Below are 21,914 nucleotides of genomic sequence, written 5' to 3'. Positions count from 1 at the left end.
AATGGAACTTTGAGAAAATGCTTGTCTCGGAGTATATTGGCTTGGAGCCTGCTAGTTGGAACACCGACACCTGGTTTTGCTCCTCCCTTCTTGCAGACTCCTCCTCTCTTCCCCTGGTTTCAAATCCAACTGTCAGGTCCCTGCCAGAATGCTACCAGTCCAAAGGGGAGGGGAGAAGCTGATTGCTTTGAATGCTTTTGCTGTAACCGCATGGGAATTGGGGAGGGGGAGTAGACCATCAGGATGGACTCCCTCCCTGCTGGTTCCAACCTGTTACCCAAGGTCGCACTATTCCAAGGATGACCTGCTATCATCATCCCGCCTCAGAGTTCTCATAACATCTTTTGTGGCATCATATTGGCTACATGGGGCATTGGGTGGGGGCTGAACAGGGGAAATTAGCTTAATACTTCGTGTGGGAATTTTCAGACTCCGCCTGACTTCTCCGCAATCCCTTCTGTCACGCCCCTGTTGGAATCTGATTCCGAGGGGGGGGGGGGTGGAACAGCTGACAGGGAGTGGGAGTGTGACTCCAGTGGCTGTGGAGGAAACTGAGGAAGACCCAAGCCCACCCCCTCTTCATCCTAGAGCATGCAGGGAGGAACGGAGAAGGGAGCAATGTGGGTTACGGGGGAGAAAAAGGCCCTGATTCCCTACATTAGCTGAAGCTGGTAAAACAGGATATAAAGGGTATTTGCGCACAGCACCTTGCTGGAAGCAAAGCGTGCATTATTTTGGTTTGTCAAGTCTTATCTGAGTTCTGGTGTCCACCCAACTGTGTGTGTTGCGTTAGCTTTTGAAGTCTTTAATTCCTTATCCTGCCTTGTCTTGTTAGTTGCTGTGTGTGGTTTGTGTTGGTTTTCATTTATAATTTAGATGTCCTTTGGGTTCGGACTGAATCTCTTCCCTTTAAGAACTGTTCTTGGGAGAGTTTTTTCTCCAGCCGATGATAACTCGACTTTGGGGGCCAAGTTGGAGGAATTAAAGGGACTCTCCTTACTTATATGACTGTGTTACCTTTGTGCCACGTCCTGGGTCATCACACCTCCTCTCAGTCAAAGCTCCTTTGGAAATACCACTTGTTTCCAGGACTCAGGCTTTCCTGAAAAGTTAGCTCAGAAAGGTCCTTACACCAATCCTGATTTGAGCCATAGGGCAGCCCACCCCACCCCCATTTCCATGGGGGCATCTAGTACCCCTGGGACATGCCCTTCCCCCCCTGGCCAAGCAGAGGGCTCATGGTGCCAAGGGGAAGAAGCTGAGGGACAACCGATCGATCCTGCTTTCGCAAAAGTGAATCCATAGGTTTTCCCGTGAAGAGAGGGGCACCTTCCCCAACCCCCCCCTCCAAAAGGTCTCAGAGACCCCCTTTTCCAAATAAACATCCCATCCACCCCAGGACAGGCTCTGATCTCCATGATCACCTCCAAAAAAAATTATGTTTCAAAAAAACGTCTCTTTTGGTCAGCAGCGTGGTTCCAGATTTTTACATTTCCATACAAACATGACCTTAGTTACATATTCATCTTTCTCATTCCGTTTCATATCATATCATTACATGATATATTGAATAGATTAATGTACTTGAAATAATAAATGAACTAGAATGTAACCAAGGGGAAAATACCATGCGGAATCTGCCTTGAAATATATATGTGTTATGCAGTCGCTAGGAGATTATTGTTATTAACTCAAAAAGTGATAACTAAAATATGATTATACTGTGATAAATCATTATTATGAATTAAAGGGGGGCTAACTGAATGCTGTATAAGACAAAGGGGTGGTACACTCAAATTAGTAGTTAAAGGGCGAGATCTTTGAATTTTTGAATTATTAGAACTATGATGGAATTTTTTTGAACAATGAACTAAGAGTATGCAATGAATTTGCAAATGTGACAGTTAAAAGTATAAGTACAATGAGTATAGAACAAGAAATAAGATTTTTAAATATCATATAAAGAAGATACAAGAATATTTGAAGAAAAATGAAAGAAATTAAGATATGAATAGAAAATATCTGTACTAAGTGTGAAGAATATAAGAATGTATCAGAAAATTTATAGAAATCATCACCAAATTAAAGGGTCGATTTATTGCTACATTTTCTCTTTATTGTTTTTAAGGGATGAGAATCCCACACTTACATGTCAGGTGGACAAATATTTTCACCATGTGATACAATTGTGTAAAACCTCTAATTAGATATGTTGTTTTATAGTCCTCTTGTTCGTTTTCCCCAATAAAAATGTGTTGTATTAAACTATTTATCTCTTTTTACTTTAAGTAAGATAATGGATTTGATCACCATTGGCAGCATCTATGCTTCTGCCTTTCAGTAAAACATGTGACTCAGAAAAGGTGCTACACTTCTATCCGATGTTTGATAAAATGACCCTAAGTTGCCCACTTCCTCCCATTTCACTTTGAGGAGATTGATGGTTTGGGGGAATGGCCTTGGGAGACAACAAGCGGATGCAATTTGGGATGTGCAAGATTCTGTGAACGCAGCCTTGCAATTAAGTTGTGCTTCCAGTCTGGACTACCTCACAGGGCTAACGGGAGGAGACAGAGAAGACAACCTTGAAAAATGAGAAGGGTTGGCCATTAAAGAGCAAAGGTCATTAAACATGGGATAATTGCACAAGTAGGATAGGGTGGGAAGTTTGAAAGAAATCAAGGGGGAAAGTTATTTTATTTTGTATTTTTCTATTTAAGAAAAAAGTCTTAAATTTTTTCATTTATCAACATTCTGTAAATTTTTACATTTCCTGGTCTCCAGTTCAAATGTACGTGGGAAAATTCCCCTGCAGGTCTGTTTTCTCTCTGATGAGAACACGCCCCACACTGCATTTTGCTATTTTCCTTCTTGGGTTTTTCTACCTTTTAAAAAACATTGTTTAAATGTTTTTTCATCCCTTTTATATTTTGCTTTATTGTTTATGTTCTAATAGATGTAAGCTACCCAGTCCAGCAAAGGGAACATGGTGGCTCAGTGGCTAAGACGCTGAGCTTGTTGGTCAGAAAGCATATCAAAATGCAAGTAGAAAAATAGGGACCCCTTTGGTGGGAAGGGAACAGTGTTCCATGCACGTTCGGCATTTAGTCATGCTGGCCACATGACCACGGAGACAGCGCTGGTTGGAATGCTGACAACCACTTTCATGATATGGTTGTGCTATATTTAAGCTGGTTTCAAAACAGAACATATGGAGGGCAAAAAACCAGAAGTGGTTAATCTGTCTGATTTGTTAGCTTTATTTAGGGCTTTCCTTTGCAAGTTCTCTGTATAAAAAGGCGGATTATTTCTCCTTTTACAACTTGTGGCACAGTTGAAATATAACTGGATCTTCCATCTTTGCCAGAAGAAATATTCCTTTTTCATCAAAGTTGAACAATTAATAAGAATAATTATATAGTGTTCTTACTCCCCCCCCCCAAGTCATTTTTTTCTTTCTCAGTTTTCCCCATTTTAGGAAAGCATAGACAGTAACTTCAAAATATTTTATTGTTACTTGTTTTCAAAAAAAACCAGACCCCATGAAAGAGGAGGTGGAGTTGCACTGTATGTAAAGGACCACTATATTGCTACAGAAATGCATGAAACCAAAGATGAAAACCTCCTAGAATGCATATGGGTCAATATAAGAGAAAAAAAAGAATGACATGGCCATAGGTGTATATTATAGGCCACCCAATCAAGCAGAATATATAGATGTCCTTTTTGCCAGCCAACTAACTAACATATGCAGGAAACACACAACAATAGTAAGTAAGTTCCTAACCAAACTAGCTGACAACTTTGTTGTCCAAAAGGTAGAGGGTGAAACTAGAGGGACAGCCATAATGGACTTAATTCTTACAAACAGAGAAGAAGTGATAGAGGGAGTTGAAACTGCAGGAACCTTGGGTGAGAGTGACCATGTCATACTAGAATTCAACATAACGCAAACACAAGCAACATAACATAACGACACCAGAGTCTTGGATTTTAAAAGAGCTGATTTCAATAAACTCAGAGAGAACTTGGGAAAGATTCCATGGATGAAAATTTGGATGAAAGTTTGGATTGCATTTCTTCCCTTTGTAGACTGTTTTTGGAAGCGTTTGATCTCCCAGTGAGGATAACTGGACATTGGGGGCCAAGTTGGAGGCATTAAAGGGAATTTATCTACTTTGGTGACTTTGTTATTTTTGTGCCACGCCCCTTTGGGTCATCACAGTTTCAGTTGTGTGGAATAGTGCCAAGAAAGTGAGCCACTATAGCAGAGGTCCCCAAACTTGGCAACTTTAAGACTTGTGGACATAGGTGGCTGGAGAATTCTGGGAGTTGAAGCCCACAAGCCTTAAAGTTGCCAAGTTTGGAGACCTCTGCACTATAGCTTTATTTTGCAGTAATTCTTCCTATACCTCCATTTATGTGAAGTACTCAAAGCAGAGCTTCATGGCAGAGCTTCCAATATAAAACCCTCTGAATAATATGTTGTGGATGTTAGGAATGTAAGTCACCTAACAGTTCTTTGGGCTGGAAATACATAAACCAGGATAGACATTTTAATACTGTATCTTTAAGAAAACTGGAATTGGGTGTGGTTTCTCAAATGGCCATAAGATGGAGCCAGAAACCTGGGTTGTTTTAGTCTCAGGAAGTCTCAGAAGAGAGTTTAAGTGAGTCTCTGTTTCCTTCTGTTGGAAGAGTTTTGCCGTTCCTCCATTTTTCCCTTTTGACTGTTATTCTTGGATTTGATGTAAGTCTGTTACTGAACTGTTTTTGATACTGGAGTTTGATATTGGAATTATCCCTGGACTGAACACTGACTGCTTTAACTGTGCTTGACTTGGATTGCTTGTTTGGATTTTGCTTGAACGTTTATTGGAAGTAAAAACCTACATTAACTGTACAGTGTATCTGTGTGCTGTGTGTGTGTATTATTCAAACACGTCTCTCACTACGTCTCCCTGTATGCGCTCATTCTCCTAACGGGGAATTACCTCAACAGTGGAACAAGGATGTAATTGCTTAAACAATAAATAGTAAGAAACAAGGATGTAAACAATAAAGAATTTATTGGTTATTAATTTTACTTATTTGCTGTTCCTCATAAAGAGGACAAACTGATACTAAAGCAGGAATGTAGAGTAATATTACTTCATAAATAAAATAAATTTATATTTCTGCCTATAAAGAGAATACTTGAAATATTGTCCTATTTTTAAAAAAATAACAATATTTTTTTAATAATAATAATAATAATAAAAAAAGAAATATAATCCTATTAACTATGGTACACAAAATTTGTTGTGCTAGGAATATGAGAACCTGAAGACTATGAATAGTCTGGATAAAACAGTTCAGTATTCAACATGCCACAGTATTCAATACTATTGAACTATTAGCAATCAAAGAAGGAGGGACATTTCTCGGTCACTTGTATTCTGGGTGTGATTGCTGGTCATAGTACAATCTGGAATAGCAGTAGGCACTCCACTGCTACATTTGCCACAACACCCACAGGCACATGTGAATGAAATGCACCTGAGAACCAAGTGGGAAAAGTACTTTCTGAATTTTTCACCAGCAAATACATAGATGATTGGATTAAGACAGCAGTGGCTGGAAGCTACTGTCTCAGTCACATGTACAGTGTAATCCAGAGACCTTAAGGAACCGCAGTCTTTGAAGACTTCAAAGTACTGTAGCACTTGCAGAAAAAGTGATAAGTGATATGGAGTCCAGAAGAGAAAAAATACGATTACCACAAGTGAAATCACTTTCATAGCTTTTTGTTTGCACTGGTTTTTGCAGGACAGTAACGTTCTGATGATCTGCAGATAGCAGTAGCTCATGATGCATATTGGGAGAAGAAATCCAATGACGTTCATTTCCAAGTAGCTGAAAACAGGCCATATTATATTAAGATGTTCTGGATACGATGAAGTACACTTTCGGTCTGACTCTTGCATGAATATAAAATGGGGGCTTGCAAAGAAAACTGCTAGGGCCCATATTGATATACTAATAAGATGCCCATAGGTGACTGTCCTCGATTTCATAATACATGTTGCCCGAACAATAGCCAGGTATCTGTCAATGCTTATGATGGTGATGAAAAACATGCCGCTGAAGTAGCCCACAGAATAGAAAGAGGAAACCATTTTGCATGTGAAGTTCCCAAGTGTCCAATCACGTATAATATAAGAAGCCCAAAAAGGAAGAGAGATCACAAAAAGAAGGTCAGAGATGGCCAAATTCAGGAAAAAAATATCAGTGATGCTCTTTTGGTGTCTGGCTTTCAGAATGGTAAGAACCACGAGAAAATTTCCTACCAACCCAATGCTGAACACCAGGCCATACAATACAGGCAGGAAGATTTTTCCAAGTATCTTGATGTCCGTTTTATCACATGGAATGGCTCCATCCTCATAAATTACTTCAGTAGTTTCTTCAGTCATGGCGAATATATGCTTAAAATATAAATATAAATGAGAAACAGATGTGGATATATAATATATATGTACAGTACTACTAGGAATTTTATATTATAGCACCTTTCTGTAATATATAGGCAAGCATTATCAGGCTACTAAGTCAAACTTAATTTTACTAGTTAAATTTTTTGTGGGGAGAAATCTGGAGGGACTTACTTCTGAGTAAAACATAGAGGAAAACATTGTAAATCAACCGATTTCAGTAGGACTTCAGTTACATTTAGGTTTTTCAGGTTTGTGTTATATGTTTTACTCTGGACAACCTCTGGATGGACAAGAGTTGTATTTAAATTGTTAGTATGCGATTGTAGTGAGCAGAATTACAATATGAAATGGAAAAGGACATGCCACAAATATGAATATGATGTGTTTCTTTTTTAACTGGCAGGAACTGTTGATTAAAAAAACCCACAATAATATTTAGATATAGCAGGTGAGTTCTATTACAGTAGGTCACGAGAAACTGCTAATGATTTGGGGTGATTTTGGCTGAGGATTGGGACATTAAAAAGAGTTGGGGACCATGAATGATGTCAGAGGGGTGGCTTCTCTTTTAACTCTTTCTAATAGATTGTATTGTGACTGCTCTTTTGGTAGCTTCATAAACATTTATTGTCTTATGAAAATAATAGATAATATAATACTGTATTCCAACATTAAAAATGTTTATCCAATCTTTGGCATCTAGCACTGGTGAGATTGGCCAAAATCTATCCAAATTTGAAATCAGAATGTTGGAAATGCAAAAAGAAATCAGGTACCTTCTTTCACATGTGGTGAACCTGTCCAAAAGCGATAATATTTTGCAATAAAGTAAAGATCTGGTTACAGGAAATAACAGGCTTAAAGATAGTATCCAAATCTGAAACATTCTTATTAGGGATAACTAAAGGGGAATATGCAAAACATATCAAATGTTTAATAATTCATATATTAACAGCGGCCAGGATATTATATGCTCAAAATTGGAAACTCGATAATAGCCCCACAGAGGATATGATTATAAAGAAAGTAATGGATGGGGCTGAAATGAAGAAACTCACAATGAAATTGCAGGAGAGGGAAGAAAAAGAATTCAATACGGTCTGGGGAAAATGGTATGTCTGGTTAGACAATAGAAAGAAAAAATATCGTAAAAGTACAAAAGTGCAATTGTAAATTATATATATACACATACACACACATACATGCAGGAAAATGGAATAACTGATGCTACAAACAACTGCAAAAATGTATATAGAATTTGTTTTTTAAAGGTGAAAATTCAATACAATTTAATATTAAAAAACATTTATCCAATCTTGGCTAATCTTGAAAAATGCAGCAGAATTGGAGAGTTAGTGTATGTGGATGGGAAGCTAGCAATGGACCTCAAAGATGGAGTGTGGAAGGTGGAAACTGCATCCTGGAAGAAGGCAGTGGGAAATGGCTTTTGTGTGGCTATCGACTACATATTAAAAAAATGACCAGTCTACAAAATAAGTATGTATGTATGTGTATATGTCTATTATGAGATATGAACACTGGTGAAGATGCAAAATCTATCTGTATAGACAGATAGAATAGAAGGGGAACTTACCAAATTTGCAGATGATACTAAGCTGGCAGGAATAGCTAACACCCAAGATGATAGGCTCAAGATCCAGATGGATCTCGACAGACTAGAACACTGGGCTGTATCTAATAAAATGAAATTCAATGTAGAGAAAAGTAAAGTCCTACACTTAGGCAAGAAAAACTCAAAGGACACCTATAGACTGGGTGAAACCAGGCTCAATAGCAGTAACTGGGAGAGGGGTCTCGGAGTCTTAGTGGACAACCAGCTAAATAGGAGCCAGTAGTGTGCAGCAGCAGCCAAAAAAGCTAATGCAATCTGTTATATTCTGGGCATGGGTGCAAGGAATTGAGACAAGTCAGTGACTTAGTGAACTTCAACTCTTTATTAAGGATAAGAAACAAAGAGCAAAACCCTTGGGCAGCAGTAGCCCTTTTATAGAGCTAGCTACTGACCTGTTAACCAATGCTTAACTCTTGCCCAATGAAAGATGTTAAACTAACAGCCAATCAGGTTGCTCTGTGAGGACCAATCCCAGTTCGCTATCCAAGGGCCAATCCAAAGTGCAGGATTTCAAGCCTGCTTAACATAATGTTAATAAGTTTTATTAAATGGTTTTTTGTTAGTTCATAACACCCCTCCCCCCTAAATTGTAACTTTTCTGGCGACCCATTATGGGTCCCTGCAACTATTACCCAACCCACCGGCCCCAGATCCTACCGCCTACAGACTAATGACGGGAGACTTTGGAAATGCCATATAGATCAACTTCGATCCAGAATGGCACCCACCTCCCGTGACTTCCATAATTCACAAACTAAGGGGGGAGGAGATATCGAGGAGGCCGAAATCGGGATAGATGACGACGTAATCACGGGGACCCGGCAACCTAACCGAAGAAATGCGCAACCTGAAGAAGAATCAGGGAGCGGGGTGATATCTCCGCCCAGAAATAGCACGAGGGAGGCAAGCCCACGGGACCCGGAAGTAAGCCTAGGAGACTGGGATAACAACAACGAGAGCCGCGCCAAGTCCTCCCGCGTGGAAACGGAACTAGGCGCACCAGAAACCCTTGATAGCGTTCCACCGGAATTGGACTGCAGACAAAAACCGGTGGAACTGCGTAAATCAAACAGGCAGGTGAAACGACCTGCATATCTACGCGAATATGTTACCGCACCCCTCAAACGGAACCTAGGGGGGAGGGGTGTTATGAACTAACAAAAAACCATTTAATAAAACTTATTAACATTATGTTAAGCAGGCTTGAAATCCTGCACTTTGGATTGGCCCTTGGATAGCGAACTGGGATTGGTCCTCACAGAGCAACCTGATTGGCTGTTAGTTTAACATCTTTCATTGGGCAAGAGTTAAGCATATGGACACAGGTCATTGGTTAACAGGTCAGTAGCTAGCTCTATGAAAGGGCTACTGCTGTCCAAGAGTTTTGCTCTCTGTTTCTTATCCTTAATAAAGAGTTGAAGTTCACTAAGTCACTGACTCGTCTCAATTCCTTGCACCCATGCCCAGAATTTAACACTAAATTGTATTAACAGAGGGATACAATCAAGATCAAGGGAAGTACTAATACCACTCTATAAAGCCTTAGTAAGGCCACACCTAGAGGACTGCATCCAGTTTTGGTCACACTATTGAAAAAGAACTCTCAACTCTAGAAAAAGTGGAGAGAAGAGCAACCAAGATGATTAGGGGACTGGAGACTAAAACATACAACAAAAGGTTGCAGGAACTGGGCTTGGCTAGTCTAGTGAAGAGAAAGACCAGGGGAGGCAGGATAGTAGGGTTCCCATATTTGAGGTGCTACCACACAGAGGAGGAGGTCAAGCTATTCTCCAAGGCACCTGAAGGCCAGACAAGGAATAATGGATGGAAACTGAACAAGGAGAGATTTAACCTGGAAACAAGGAGGAATTTTCTGACAGTGAGAACAATCAACCCATGGAACAGAAGTTGCCTTTGGAAGTGGTGGGAGCTTCACCCCTGGAGGCTTCCAAGAAGAGGCTGGACTGCCATTTGTCAGAAATGGTGTAGTGTCTCCCGCTTGGGCGGGGGGTTGGACTAGATGACCTACAAGGTCCCTTCCAAGTCTGATTTTCTGTTATCTGTTATCTGTTAGACACACACACACACTTAAGCATGCGTTATTAGGATGTTCAAGTTATACAGTAATTGCCATAAATATACATTTTTTTGTTTCATCCCCTAAAAGCTTCAATGGAAATTGTTAAAATTCTTCAGTCTTAGTCAACAGGCTCAGTGACTAGGGTGATAGGACATATATATACCTGGCCTGTCCCCAATTCTTTCGCTTCTTCAGATGAAGTAGCCGGAAATACCTAGACAAGATGCATAAAATCTAAGGCGAGGCAAGCTATTTGGGGTTAAAGCTGAAGATTTCACAAATGTCACTGCCCCCCCTCCACTAAATTAGAAAGACAATATTAATAAATTTAAGAAGATAAATACACAGAGTGAAATGTGACTATTATTCGTTTCACTGATTTACCCATGCACCATTCTTGGCTACCGTATGGATGTGATTTGCGATTGATTGCTTCCAAAATGTTTTTCTATTTCCCAAAATATTTTTCTATTAGCCCACAGCCCTGGAATTCTCTGATTTTTTTTTTCCTATCCAAATACAGGTCAGGTTCAACTGCTTCATTTCTGGGATGAAGAGATGCTGCTACTTGCTGAGATCAATTCTATTTTTTACCGATATCTCCAAGTCACCTCTAATCATAGTTGGGATCCTTGGAGTTTCCTGTTAGTTGTGTTACAATTGGTTGTGATACAGTTGTGTTACAGTTGTTGTTTCCCAACAAGTTGCCTTGTGTTCTTTGGACAGAAAATTTATGAAAAACAAACAATCCCAGAAATAGAAAACCCACATTCTGAAGTAATACAGACACCTACTCTCAGAGCTGACTGACTATTACTAAAAGAAAATACCAAAAAGTGTGTAGATTTGCACATACCGTATATACTCGAGTATAAGTCGACCCGAATATAAGCCGAGGCACCTAATTTTACACAAAAAACTGGGAAAACTTATTGACTCGAGTATAAGCCGAGGGTGGGAAATGCAGCAGCTACTGGTAAATTTCAAAAATAAAAATAATTAATTTGGGAAACGATCTCACTATCATGAAAGGTTTAATTGATTCACTAACCCAAAAGAAGAAGATGATGATGACAGCGGAGGCAGGAGTCACTCTCTTCCCCTCCCTCGGAGGCCCCTGAGTCAGGAGTCACTACCGCCGGCGCGCCCCAGTCCCGCCGCCTGGGAAGGGAAAGGCAAAGCGCTTTTGCCTTTCCCTTCCCGGCTTGGCTGTTGGGAGTCGCTGCCGCCGGAGGCCACGACTCCACACCATTTTTTTTCAGAGGGGAATCTGACTCGAGTATAAGCCGAGGGGGATTTTTTCAGCACAAAAATGGGCTGAAAAACTAGGCTTATACTCGAGTATATACAGTAATTTGCCTAGTAAGTAAGCATCTTGGGTGTTTGTACAGCCTCTTTCATTTTTTTCTTATGCTTCTTGTTCCCACCTGTCTTGTTGGTTTCAATTAGATTGGCAAGTGCTACAACCGAATTCATGAATTCTTGAGAAGTGTTCTGGCATCTATTTTCAGGAGAAATACTATGAAGGGTAAAGGAGTAGTTTGTGATACTAACACACTTCTTGATTTTGCAACTGGCTTCTTTGTTATTTCAACATTCAAAACAACAAAAGTTTCTGATCTGCTGGTCAGGGGTCATGACAACTAAAGTCAAATATATGCTGCCTGTTTCTTAATAAGGGGATTATCCACAACAAAGCAACAGGGAAGTTGGTGAGAAATGTGTTCACTGAAAACCAAGACATCCTGTTTCCCTTGGTGCTGTTCTTTTGGAGGGGCGAGCCACGCGAGAGATCAATGGTATCTCGATTTCTTCCTCAAATGATTCCTTGCCGGCATGTCTTATGCAGGTTTAACTTGTGGTGCCTACCTTAGTGCTGTCACCTCTGTGGATGAATCAGATGGTTAAATAATAAAAATGGAAGTTAGAAACAGGGAAACAAAATAAAGAAGATATGTTAAAAGAGATAAGTAAATATTATGATTATTATGTTGAATATTATTATGTTAACATTGTAGAATTAATATGTGGAATGCACACACACACACACACACACACACAGAGAGAGAGAGAGAGAGAGAGAGAGAGAGAGTGAATTCCAGGTATACTTGTAAGAGAAGAAACAGACACCTTGTGATCTCCAGAACTAAAATTATATTTATTATACTTACTAAGCTTTTGTCAGCCTCTGCTGACATTGTCAGAGTATTAAGCTACCATTTCAGCTTATATACCGTTATACCGTTACCATTATAACAGACAGGAATAATGAAGAACAAGCCAGGCTGGACACAAGGTCATGAGCAAAGCAGCAAATTGCAAATAGCTGGCAGGTTAACATCACTTCTTAGAGATAAGCAGTCCAGGCTGGGTCTGACAAGGGGGGAAACAACAAAAGTTAAATCTCCTTCAACCAACCTGACTGAAGCAAAAACAACAGAGTTAATTACAGGTAGGAGGCAGTTGGAAGAGCCTATTACCTATGCAAGGGTTAAATTGATTAATGATATATAAAGGCATAGATTTCTGTAATGGTAGCTTAATACTCTGAGATGTCAGCAGAGGCTGACGAAAGCTTAGTAAGTATAATAAATATAATTTTAGTTCTGGAGATACGCAAGATGTCTGTTTCTTCTCTTACACACACACACTCACACACACACACACACATATACACATATACACATATATGAAATGCATGGAAAGAGAAAAACCAGACTGTCCCCATCTTTACCAGTGTGCAACTTAGAATTTTCTTACAAATAAGAGTGTCTTGCAGTGTATGTCAATTTATGTACAAAATACACTTTCATGTGACAGCAACAAAAAGGAATAGATCCTTCTGCAGAGTTTTTTCTCCAAGTTATCTCCGTGACTGCAAAGTGATGTTTGATTAATCATTAATAAAACCAATGGATCTGCTATTCTCCCAAAATTTAACAAGAAATTCCTGTAACGCTTCTCTAGTGTTAAAGTTCAATTCAGGGAAAGCCTGATTCCTTGTAGAGGAAGCTTGATTCTTAAATGTTTGTTCTTTAGGATATGCCAGATTCCCCTGCTCTTTTGTCTAATGGTTTTATTTTGACTATCAAGTCAAATGCATGAGACATAATACATCTAATAAACTGTTTGCAGCATAAGTCAAGGAAAAGAAGGATTAATAGAAGAAGCTGGGATGGGATGGGATTGTCCCTATGCTGATGGGGAGGAATTAGTTTACTTTTATTGTCATTGCACCTCATATAACAAAATTAAATGCATCTTCAGTGTACATAATGACCATAAAAATAAAACACAAACACACATCCTTCACATTCTATACAATTGAATGGAAAAACCCCTGATATTGCATTCATATTGCACTATACAGTAGAATTCAACAGAGCTACTGCACTGGGATAGAAGCTGTTTTTCAGCCTATTTGTCCTTCTTTTTAATGCTCCGGTACCATCTACCAGATGGTAATAGTTAAAAAAAAAAGGGTGCCCAGGATGAGATGGATCTTTGAGGATGTTTTGAACTTTCTTAAGGCAGCGGGAGCTCTAAAGCTCTTCCAAAGAAGGGAGAGGGCAACCAATGATCTTCTGGGCAATGACCTTAACCCTCTGGAGCGCCGTCCTATCTGCCCCTGTGCAATTGGCAAACCACACAGAGGTGCAGTAAGTTAAGAAAGTCTCTCTGGTGCAGCGGTAGAAGGTCACCAGCAGTTTTTCATCCGGTTGTTGTTTCCTGAGAAGCCTCAGGTAATAGAATCTCTGCTGGGCCCTTTTGACCAGGGCTGCAATGTGAACCCCCCAGGTCAGGTCATCCTTTAGGATAACACCCAGAAACTTAAAACTGGCCACTTGCTCCCCTCGGTCTCCCTTGATAAGCCAGGGCTGGAGGTCTGATCTGTTCCTTCTATATAGTCCACTATCAGCTCCTTGGTCTTATTGGTGTGGAGGACCAAGTTATGGTCTCCACACCATGAAAGCAACCAGTCCAGCAGAGGAGTTTCCATCTTGAAAGCCCCCATTATGTCGATGGAAAGATCTATGTAGGATACTCTGGGTCTTTGAAAAGGCTGTAACCTCATACTGAAAGCTTTAAAGGGCTTATTAACTTAACTAATAATGAATAAAATAATAGTGGAATGCTTTATTTCTCTGACAGTTTAATAGACGCTGCTGACATATTCCAAATTTCATTTTGTGATGATTTCATTTTCCATAAAATATAGGCTGATGAGACTTAATATATATGACATGCTCTTCCACTTCCCTGAGTACACCAATTCTGGTTAGATTGATTATATTTATTTACTTATTTATTTATCCAATTTATGTAGTTGCCTATTTCACTAGCAAGTGATTCTAGGTGGTATATAACAAAGCTAAACAGTTTACAAATAGATATGGGGAGCCGAGATTGGGTTTATACAGGCAAATATGTCTATTTAAAGGAAATAAAACTTTATGTTCCTTTTGCTTCTATAACTAAATATATACATTCTAAATCTGAAGAAACTCTTCATCAAGGAACTGAATGACTTCAGACCAATTGCTCTAATATTCTGTGGTTATGAAGACTTTTGAAAGGCTGGTGCTGGCCCACCTAAAAACCATCATGGATCCACTCTAAGACTACTTGCAATTTGCTTACCGACCAAATAGATCGACAGATGATGCTGTTAATATGACTCTGTGTTACATCCTGCAACATCTTGAATCTCCAAAGACCTACGCAAGGGCCCTCTTTGTAGACTTCAGCTCGGCATTCAATACCATCATTCCAGATATTCTTCTAACTAAACTAAATCAGCTGGCTGTACCCAACCACACTTGTAAATGGCTCATAAGCTTTCTAACAGACAGGAAGCAGCAGGTGAAGGTAGGCAAAAATCACATACCTGTACAATTAGCACAGCTCCCCCCCCCCCAAGGCTGTGGGCCCTCTCCTCTTCTCCCTCTATACCAATAACTGCAATCTCAAATGATCCTTCTGTTAAAGTACTGAAGTTTGCAGATGATACAACGGTGTCTGGTCTAATTTGAGACAACGATGAATCTGCATATAGATGGGAAGTTGAACAACGAGAACAATCTTGAACTAAATACACTCAAAATTGTAAAAGGGTGGTATATTTTAGGAGAAACCCTCCTAAAGGAATACAACCACCTCTTACAATACTAGACAACACAGTATTAACAGTAGAGTCCTTCAATTTTCTAGGTTCTATCTTATCTAAAGACTTAAAATGGACATCTAACATCAAAAACATCATCAAAAGAAGTACAACAAATAACGTTTTTTCTGTACCAAGTCAGAAAGCTCAAACTGTCCAAAGAGCTGTGATTCAGTTCTACAGAGGAATGATTGAGTCTCTCATCTGCACCTCTATAACTGTCTGGTTTTGCTCTGCTGCCCAACAAGACAGACACAGACTTCAGAGGGTAATTAGGACTGCAGAAAAAACAACCTGCCTTCAGTTGGGGACCTGTATCCTGCACAAGTCAAAAAGAAGGCTGTGAAAATACCGACAGACCCCTCACATCCTGGACATAAACTGTTTCAATTCCTACCCTCAAAATGACGCTATAGAGCACTGCACACCAGATCAACTAGACACAAGTGCAGTTTTCCCCCCATGCCATCACCCTGCTAAACAACTAATTTCCACAACACTGTCAAACTACTTAGTAAGACTGTATTACTATTATTCTTCTCATCCTTCCTAGTATCTACCTCCTCCCACTTATGACTATAACCACGTTGCTTGTATCTTCACAATTTATATTGTTTTATTTGTTTCCTAGTTTGGTTTGATTGCTTATTAGTATCCTATGACTATCACTACGTGTTGTATCTTACGATTGTTGATGAATGTATTTTATTTTTTCTTTTCTTTATGTACACTGAGAGCATATGCAAATTCCTTGTGTGTCCAATCATACTTGGCCAATAAAGAATTCCTGTTCTATAAAGAATTCTATAAAAAGCAAGTGCATAATCAATCTGATGATGATTAGATGAAGAAAGGTAGGAAAACAATCACCCAATAATTATAGAAAATGTTAAGAAGAGAAAGTCCGTATTTCCTACAGATAGAGAGAAGAAGAGTAGAAAGAACAGTAATTCCAGCTTCAGATTAGGGCTTTCATGCTAACTATCCAAACAATATGATCGTGCTTCGCTAAGAAACCACAAAAGAGGAATCATGAAGAAAATGTGAAGGGAAAGTGCTCTGCTTGCTTTTCCCAGATTCTTAACATATGTGCACAAAGCACACACCGTACATAGTAAATGGAACATTTATAACTTTATTTTGTAAAATTAGCGAACAACAGAAAAAGAAATATTAGTGCATATTGGATATAATTTGCAAGCAATGTTGCATTAATGAAATAATATGATTTATTTTCTAGCTACCATCAAAAATAGTGCTTCAGTAAAAACATCTAAATCTGCTTTCAGTTTCAAATTGTAATTTTCACATTTCACATTCACATTTCACTTCACTATACAATGTATAGAAATTAACAATATTTAGAGACTATAGGCTGACATATCATTATACTTGGTAATATCTTTGACAAATATTATAATTTTAACTTATTATGCATGTTTTCCAATATGAATCCGTATTTTAAAATTTGGGTAGGAAGTTATATAATACTTTCCTTCCGAGATGGATGAAATGAGGATCAGGATTTCAGGGGGCAATATGCTAACTTGTAAACGGCTGTAAAGCACTTTGAAGCAGTATCTAAGTCTTAACTGCTATTCCTATTATTAAAAACTTTAACAAGTATTTTAAAAAGCTGAAAATTGTTAAGACTATCTGAAACAGACACCTCATTCTTCTTTTCTAGAGAAGAACAGATTGCTATTAAGCATATTGTATATACCTTGCTTCAGAACCACTTGTATTCAATTTATAAGCAACATTGTATGCAAATTTGTAGTCAATTAATCGACTAAAGTATGATTCATCTACCATATCTATGGAATAGGATCCCAATTATGGGATGCTGATACTTTGGAGGACACCTCAGGGGAAGAACTGGGAGGGGTAACGCTGATTTTCCTTTTTTGAGATATTGTATATATACAATCTTACCTTAAATAATTCTGTCTTGCTCTGAAAACAGACTTTTCGTATCTGGTTTGGATGAGTCTTACATCTGCTTTAGTTTACAGTCAGCGTTTGTATAAATACTCTATTTCTCAGTTGCAAAATAAGCAGAGGAAATAAATTGCTTCCTTAAAAGAAATTGCACACATTAATAACCACAAGCATGGAAATGTGAGCTACTGCATGCTTTTTTCATCTGGCAATTCCTTAAATCTCATGAAAGCACCTGTATTTGGCTCCTTTCCCTCCCTCTCTTTTAAATTTTGGGTTTAAAATTTACGCCCAAACCCCCACACCCTCAAAAAATGAATAGTTTCTCCCTATTCATCTCAGATTTTACATCAAGAGCTTTGACAACTCAGTGTCCTAATTTATACGCAGGGTGGATGATCACCTTCTGCTGCTGTTGCAGACAGAAGCCTGGTACCTTAGCCCAGGTAGACCAGGCAGTGACAGAGACACTTCTGAAACAGAATTACAAAATTAGTTTGAGATAGTAGTCTGAACAGGCAGATCGTTCCACGCTTGATTCAGAACCGATACTCTCAGTCTTGATTGTGAAATATACTCAGCCACTTAAACCATGCCTTTCCTTGCCCTGCTTCTAGATTTTTTTAAAGTTTTTTTTTATTTTGTAACAAAGATAAACAAACAAAACCATCTTTCAATTCTACAGTGTGTTGGTTGGGTACCTATCTCTTGTGCTCAGAATCATGTTATCATACATTTCTTACTTGTTTATATTTATAGCCATTCTAATCAATATTTTATATTGCATTTATCAATTAACATTATAATTATTGTCTTTCAAGAATATATTTCATCTTTATTTAAACTGTATTCATTTTTAACTCACACTAATTCAATCAATTACATTATACTATTATTACATATTTCAATTTCTTACTCTTCTATCTAGCCATTCATAAAATAGCCATTCATAAAATTTTATAATAATCTTTTTCTTCCTGTTCTCTAATTGCCATTGTCAATCTACTCATTTCTGCACATTCCGTTATTTTCTTAATTATTTCCTCTTCCATTGGAATGTTCTCATTTTTCCAATTTTGTGCAAATACAATTCTAGCTGTTGTCAATACATTGATAATCAAGTACGATATCTCTTTATTGTAACCTTCAGGCAAAATTCCCAATAAAAATGTCTCTGGTTTTAAGTCTATGTGTTGTTTTATCATTTCTTCCAACCACGTGTGTATCCTAGTCCAATATTTTTTTAGCGTCAATGCTGTTTCTAGATTTCAATGAGGCATTTGACTCCATCTTTAGAGAAACTCTTTGGAACAAACTCAAAGCATCTGCAATTGACAATATTACAAATGCTCCAGGGGGATATCAGTTTAATGCTGAGATACACTATACCAGGCATTCTCAAATATAAAGCCAGAGTAAGGGAGTCAAACAAAGGTGTATTTTGGCTCCTGAGCAAGGAAGGGTGTCTCCCCCCCCACCCTGCAAACTGGCCAGTAGATCTACTGTATATCTATACTGCTTTATATACAGGGGTGGGATTCAATTTTTTAAATAACCGGTTCTGTGGACATGGCTAGATGGGCATGGCCATGTGACTGGGTGGGCATGGCTTCTTCTTCTTCTTCTTCTTCTTCTTCTTCTTCTTCTTCTTCTTCTTCTTCTTCTTCTTCTTCTTCTTCTTCTTCTTCTTCTTCTTCTTCTTCTTCTTCTTCTTCTCCTCCTCCTCCTCCTCCTCCTCCTCCTCCTCCTCCTCCTCTTCTTCCTCTTCCTCTTCCTCCTCCTCCTCCTCCTCCTCCTCCTCCTCCTCCTCCTCCTCCTCCTCATACCCCATTCCCTAATAGCATTGATGATGTTCCCTAGTTGAGTCATGAAACATCTGCAAGCAAACATCCAAGTTCAGAGGACACCACAGTTGTTGTTGTTGTTGTTGTTTCTTCTTCTTCTTCTTCTTCTTCTTCTTCTTCTTCTTCTTCTTCTTCTTCTTCTTCTTCTTCTTCTTCTTCTTCTTCTTCTTCTTCTTCTTCTTCTTCTTCTTCTTCTTCTCTCCTTCTCATCCTCCTCCTCCTCCTCCTCCTCCTCCTCCTCCTCCTCCTCCTCCTCCGCTTCCTGAGGCCCAGGAGGCAAAGAACCCTCCCCCATTTTCTTTCCCCACCTCCACCCCCGCGTGCCCCTTTTTGCCTCCTGGGCGAAGCAGTAAGACGGTGAGGGGGGTCCTGGTACAGCTGATTATCAGAACAGCTGATCGTCGGGAGGGAGGGGAAAAAAGAAATACCTTAAGGAGTGATTGGGAGGGGAGGGGCAGACGGAGAGGGGCGGGGCCAGCAAGGGCACAATTTGCCAGTTCTCCAAACTGCGCAGAATCACAACACCGGTTCTATAGAACCGGTCTGAACCAGGAGAATCCCACCCATTTATACAGATGTTGCTGTTATACTATTCTAAGATCTATATCTTAGAAGAGCCATGGGACACTGATATCTTTTTGTAACACAGTTTACAACTTAATTATGAAAAAACAAAGGTGATGTATTTGGACAGACTTCTAAGAACTATCCCTAAGCCTTGAAAGACCCAAATAAAAAGAATTCCTTGTTCTCAAGTACTTCATGGTACATTATTTAGGGAATCAATACACTCATATCCTTTTTGGTAATCATGTAGTTTATTTATTGCTGTGCTTTTTTTCATTATTTTATTGTTCTATTGTCTTATTTCTGTTCTGGCCACTCTCTTTTAATTTCTTTCTTTTTGTTGTAATGTGGCTAGATAGCCTCATGGCAGGGTAAAATTATAAATAAATAAATAAATACATTTCTCTGAATGAATGCTCACAGGAATTTAGCAGCAATGCTTCCTTTTTCTCTGAAGGCTTGCTCTTTATGTTCTTGTATATACCAGTTACTTTGAAATTGATTGAAGCCAAGATGCTGGCAAATCAAAGTAGAATAAGCACAATTGGATGCCTTTTTAGTATGCATACCATACCACTTGGTATTATATACTGCATTTTTTAATTTTTTTCTTTTACGTAGTCTGTTTTTAGGACACATTGTCCATTGGATTGATAAGTTAAAATTGTACCTTTATGGTGCTTCAGTTATCTAAAGGGTTTAAAACTATGAACTCTAATGCTAGAGTACACTAGAAATTTAACAATTAGCTGTTAGGATTATAACCATTCGATACCCCAAGTTTAAAGCTCAGGAATTCTGGGAGTTGAAGTCCACAAGTCTTAAACTTGCCAAATTTGAAGACCCTTGTCCTAACAGATTGCAAGGGTAAGGAGTGCCAAATCAAGGGACTAGTGGGACTTGGTCATTCATGGATACATCATGCAATCCTCAGTAGCAGGAACTGTTACAAACTTCAATCCTTCTTCTCCTTTTCTTCCAATTAGTTGAGTCTCTGTCACCACAAGTCAACTTCAATAACTTGGGAGAAAAACTCCCAATGCAAGCCATGAGCAAACTTGCAAAACGGTGCTGCTCATCCAATATCCAGAAGACTGTGGCTCACATCACCAGAACCACACTGAAGCAAAAAAACAAGGAACAAAAAATGCATTAAGCTATCACGTCCAGATGCTATCTACAATACATCCTCCTTTTACTTCCTATTCCTGAGATTATTCCTATTTCCCAAGTCTAAACGTATTTCTGAGATAAGAAGTAAACTGCAGTATTTTGTCCTTTATTCAGCTTAGTGACTGATTACAGATGTTAGGTAACGTTTACTTTTTGTTGATCTTGTCAAGTCAGGAAGATTAAGTTTTTGATATGGTTTCATACAAATTAAAATTTTATTGTTCTTCTCCCTTCTTCCTTCCGTTCCTTTTGGAGAATTCTTATGTTCATAATGCAGTAATGATAGTGTTCTTTTACCTCCATCTACATAATAAAGAATGATAATTTTACTAGTAGGGAATGGAGGACAGAAAACAACAACCAAAGGTACAATGCCTGACCTGTACTTACATCACATCTTAGTTACTACTATTTCCAGTCAAAGGAACAGAAGTGTACACCCTGAATTAACTAGAGACAACCGAATGCTACCAATGTCCAAGATCTTCTGGCCTAATAAAAAAAACAACAGAACAAGAATGCATTTGTTTCTGTAGAAATTTAATAAAACATATTTAAAAAACAGGCTGTAAATATTGTCACTATTGTAGCTACTTTTGAAGATTATGGATAAATGGGTCTAAAGCAGATGTCTATAACTGAACAATCACAAGTGCCTCTGTAGTTCAAATAAATGTTGAATTAATGCAACAATGACACATGCATTCCTATAATTTTACTTAAAGTCTCCATCTTTATCTCTAATGAGTAAAATCTGTGCCTTTATCAACCTGTCCATGTGTCAAATCCATGTATCTGCCATTCTTCAAAGGAAGAAGAAGGGGGGGGTGGTTTTTGATAGAAGTAATCCTTTTTTGATATGAACCTGAATATCTTAAGTTTTGTATTGAATCTGTATAATTTGCACATGATCTACAACTGGGGATTGGAGCCCAGAGGCCTGGAAACTTGTCACCTCTTGGAGAGATAGCAAGAGGAGAAGGGGCCATAAAAAATCCAGCTCCGAAAGAAACTTCCTGGGAAAATTTTCTCAACT

General features: G+C 38.7%; 1 protein-coding gene across 1 annotated transcript; it reads right to left on the bottom strand.

Annotated features, from left to right (window-relative positions):
• Positions 1-5,052: 5,052 nt before the first annotated feature.
• On the bottom strand, positions 5,053-17,366 carry CX3CR1 (C-X3-C motif chemokine receptor 1). The gene is made up of 2 exons (XM_026689433.2): positions 17,289-17,366; positions 5,053-6,467 (listed from the first exon to the last, which is right to left on the bottom strand). Exon 2 carries the CDS (start codon positions 6,453-6,455, stop codon positions 5,403-5,405), a length of 1,053 nt encoding a protein of 350 aa, XP_026545218.1. The 5' UTR covers positions 6,456-6,467; positions 17,289-17,366; the 3' UTR covers positions 5,053-5,402.
• Positions 17,367-21,914: the final 4,548 nt, after the last annotated feature.

Source organism: Notechis scutatus, chromosome 14 (assembly GCF_049901735.1).
Source record: "Notechis scutatus isolate UNSWTSFEM ecotype Mainland chromosome 14, rNotScu1.2, whole genome shotgun sequence".
Lineage (NCBI taxonomy): Eukaryota > Metazoa > Chordata > Lepidosauria > Squamata > Elapidae > Notechis > Notechis scutatus.
This window is presented reverse-complemented; position numbering and strand designations above follow the sequence as displayed.

Coding starts and splice junctions, on each gene's coding strand:
- CX3CR1 (XM_026689433.2), bottom strand. CDS start 6,455: ATGACTGAAGAAACTACTGAAGTAATTTATGAGGATGGAGCCATTCCA.